General features: G+C 45.9%; 1 protein-coding gene across 1 annotated transcript; it reads right to left on the minus strand.

Moving 5' to 3' along the window:
* Positions 1-698: 698 nt before the first annotated feature.
* Positions 699-2,066, minus strand: LOC131248180 (AT-hook motif nuclear-localized protein 23-like). The gene has a single exon (XM_058248284.1). It carries the CDS (start codon positions 1,868-1,870, stop codon positions 1,037-1,039), a length of 834 nt encoding a protein of 277 aa, XP_058104267.1. The 5' UTR covers positions 1,871-2,066; the 3' UTR covers positions 699-1,036.
* Positions 2,067-4,159: the final 2,093 nt, after the last annotated feature.

The following is a 4,159-nucleotide window of genomic DNA, read 5'->3' on the forward strand; positions in this document are numbered from 1 at the left end:
TCCATATGTGCTCACATCACTTGGAGCAAAGAATATTTCAATATAATTTTAGGGGATATTTAAATAAAGACGCTTAGGTAGGAAGAGAAAAAAAAAAAACAAAAACAAACGGATATAGGAAGAGTAAAACCAGTTAATTATTGCAAATGATCTTACAGAGATTTTAGTAATTAGAAAGCATCGAGAAGAAAAACAAGCAAAATCCAATTTGTAGAAATTCAAGTTGCATCAAATCTTAGAAGAAGAAAAACATCAAAACCAAATTCGTAGAAATTCAAGTTGCATCATGTTAGAAGAAGAAGAAGAAGAAGAAGAAGAAGAAAAACAGCAAAACCCAATTTGTAGAAATTCAAGTTGCATCAAAAATCTTAGAAGAAGAAAAACAGCAAAACCCAATTAGTAGAAATTCAAGTTGCAGCAAATCCTACAAAAGAACCCTAGATTCTATTTTCAGTTCATTTTTTGTTCCTATCTAAACAATGCCAAAAACAAAAACCAATCGCCCTAAATCTTGGAAGATCTTTCCTATGAAAAGTCCCATCAAAGAAAAAGCACATCATTGATATGAGAAATCCTACGTATCGAAGGCAGCTGTGGACTTATAATATCAACAAATCTTACCACATGAAGTAGAATTTGTGGTAGTGTCAGTGATGAAAGTGATGCATGTAATCAACAACCCCAGCAGAGAAAGCTCATAGACCTAACACTCAAACCCTTTGCTTATGAAAAGTAAAAAAGAAAAAAGAAAAAGAAAAACTGAGAAGAAGAGAAAGTGAAGTCCATGAAGAACATCAAGAAACATTACCTGAGCAAATTCAATCACAAGGGGAGAGAGAGAGAGAGAGAGAGAGAGAGAGAGAGAGAGAGAGAGAGAGAGAGAGCTAATTGTATACAATCCTTGAGTAAGCTGACCTTTCCGATCCATCGGCGGCGATTATTGGGATGCAATGGACTTCAATCTCATCTGAATTCTCATCGCCACGATCCTTTCACCGTAGATGTTTCTCAATCAAAAACAGATCTCAGCCATCACTCAGAAAGGAGGCCTTCCCACCATTGCGTTCCCCGCCCAATCTACCGGCAGCTGGCAATTCGGCATGTTCAACGGCAAATTGAAGAAGGGCAGCGTCGCCGACGGGTCAGGGAAGGAGCTCGTCATCCCCCCACTCGACATCTGCTGTGACGCTGACGGCTGTATCTGCAGCGGCTCCTCCTCGTCCAGCGGCAGCCGTTCGTAGGCCACGTTGGTGAAGGACGCAGCGATCACGATTACAGGCCCCGCAGCGATCAGCGCCCCGACGACGCTCCCGCCCACAACCTGCCCCTGCCCGCCGGCAAGGAAAACAGTCAAGCTCGTCGCGCCTGGGGGTGCAGGCGGCGGCAGGAACGACCCAGTCAGCGACAGGATCTCGAACCGCCCGTGCAGCGTGACTATGGCGCCAGCCGATGCGGGCTGCCGCAGACTGACATCCGTCACGATGCCGCTCCCACTCAAGATACAGATCCCACGCTGCCGCCTGCGAGCATAGGTCGATATACAATCAAACACATCGCAGCCGTTGGCGACTTCCAAGATGTGGGCCCGGAGCGTGTTGGCGCTCTCCCTCGTTATGATAACCGGCGGCTTCGGTTTGTTCTTCGATCCAGGTGGCCTGCCACGGGGGCGTCTGCCCACAACGTCTCCCAGCCCAGCGCTACCCGAGCCGAGCTCCAGACCCTGACTGCTTTCATCCCCACCGTCGCCTTCGAACTGGCCCCTGTTGTGATCGTCGTCTGAATCGGGTTGGTGATGGCGCTGCAGGTGAAGTTCTGGAAGGTGGAGATGGTGCAGGTACCTTGATGTCGGGCCTAAGTCCAGACCCGCCATTCCAACATAAAAAAGAAAAATAAATTTAAAAAATGAATTTAAAATAGTTTTATTAAAGAAAAGGGAAGAGAAAAAGATGGCTGTGGGGGAGTCCGACGCTCGAACGAATAGAAAACGAGGATCGAGCACACAGAGAAAAGGAGGAGACGAGAGACGGAGAGAGGGGGCAAAAGGTAATATTAAAAAAGTACGTGGGTGTCTATGTATTTGATTTGATATTTGGAGTACGGCAGAGATGGTTTTAATTATATTGTTTGTTTGTCTAGAAATGGTGTGGATTGGGTTAACCCTGGTTAAGGAGAGTTGACCATGGGTTAAGGAATGAGATGGGGCCCACTTGAAAACGTGAGGATGGCAAGTGGGGAGGAGGCTGCGGCGGGTGGGGACCCTCTTGTCTCTTTGGATGGCTGGCATCCTCCCATCCTCCGTCTTGTAGCCACGGCTGGGAGAAAGCTGATTAGCATACAAGGCTCGGCTTCCTTATTTCTTTTTTATGTCGTGATATATGATCTAGCATGTGTCGCGTCTCACTGGGACTGCATGCTGATTGGGCAGATGATCTGAACCGTCAGTATTTACGGGCCCACGGATGGAACTTGTGATGAACGGATAATTGAAACCGCCGTGATTTTGCAAGTACGGAAGAAAATTTACAATGGCTTTTACTCAGCTTTAAAAATCAAAGGTTAGGATAATCACTGAAGCCTGGTTATTGGATTCCTTTTTTTTTAGAGGATTATTCATCGTGGTAACGAGAAAATGGACGGTACAAATCATCCGACCATCTCGCCATGTGGGCCACAGTGGGTGACGATACAGCCCCCCTGCAACTAGCCAATGGCTAATGGTCAGTGCTCTGTGGGCCACACCATGATGTGTGTGTTTCATCCATGCCGTCCACCCATTCTTTTCAGGTCATTTTATGATATGAGCCCAAAAATGAGGTTTATTCAAGGCTCAAGTGGACCGCACAGTGTTGATTGAACGCCTACCATTAAAAACTTCTTGGGGCTAATTTTTTTTCCATGGTGTGGTCCACCTGTGATTTATATCTAGCTCATTTTTGTAATTAAGCACTAAAATTATATTTCAAAATGAATGGACGGCGTGGATAAAATACATACATCATGGCGGGGTCAACACAGCACCGACCACTAGCCGCAGCCAGCGTCACTAGCCAAACCGCGTCTGCGTTATATGAGGTTTGTTGAGAACACGCGCGTTGAAGGCACATCATCTAGGCGCGGCTAGAATGGCAGACAGGTGCAATATCCAAGCTGTTCTTTACGCGGGTCTAATCGGATAGATTTTTCTCCTGGAAATAAAGCGGGTCCACTCATCAGTGGGCCGTGATAGAAAGAGAAGGACGGATGGGTTAGAAAACCTCCATCGTTCACGTACGTTTGTTCCTTAAACTGTGGCCCACTTGTCAAGTGGACCGACCACAATGATTCTGACTATCACTTTGTGTCGGTGAAATTAGCAGTTAGAACATCGAAGAGAAAATTTTCAACCGCTTAATTTCAGCTCCAAAAAAACCAAAGGTCAGGATCATAACTGAAGCTCGATTATAGGACCATAGCTTATTTATGGCTGTACCTAAATCATTGACGGTTCAGATCATTGGATGATCTTATCCCGTGGCCCCCACATGATAGCTACCCTAGCCGCCACATACGCACAATGACATTACATAGTAAGTCATTAAATGATTTAATTAATTGAATTTAATTTAAATAATAATTACGATTGAGAATTGATAAGTCCTACGATTGAGAGCACCATGAGGTTCACCTACACTTGACAGTTCAGTGATAGATCCAGACCACCCACTAGGTCCAACACGCATTTCCTCGGCTACCACGTGAAAATGGAATGCTCCCATCCGTCCATTTGTTCACTTTACAGGCATGCATGGCGATGGGTAGGATTGCCATCTGAAAGCGATCCATGTTTGGGCCCACAGATATATGGCCTGGATCGTTGATTGACTTAGATTTGGTGCATACATGCTGTCATTACTAGCATGAATCCATAGGCATTCCAAAATGTATTTTCAAAAGAACATTTTGAAATGCATGCTGAGATTCCACACCCACCGTTGTTGGAAGGTGGGAGATCTGTGTGCATCGAGGCTTGGTGCGCTATCGTCACGCTAGGGGTGTATCGCCAGTTGAAGCGAGTAGCCTCAGCTTGACTCGGCTCAGCCACTGGATAGCCTCAGCTATGCTTTGCTCGGCTTGGTCCTCGAGCCTAACTGTCAACCTCGGCTTGGTTCGTTCAGCAGCT

Source organism: Magnolia sinica, chromosome 6 (assembly GCF_029962835.1).
Source record: "Magnolia sinica isolate HGM2019 chromosome 6, MsV1, whole genome shotgun sequence".
Lineage (NCBI taxonomy): Eukaryota > Viridiplantae > Streptophyta > Magnoliopsida > Magnoliales > Magnoliaceae > Magnolia > Magnolia sinica.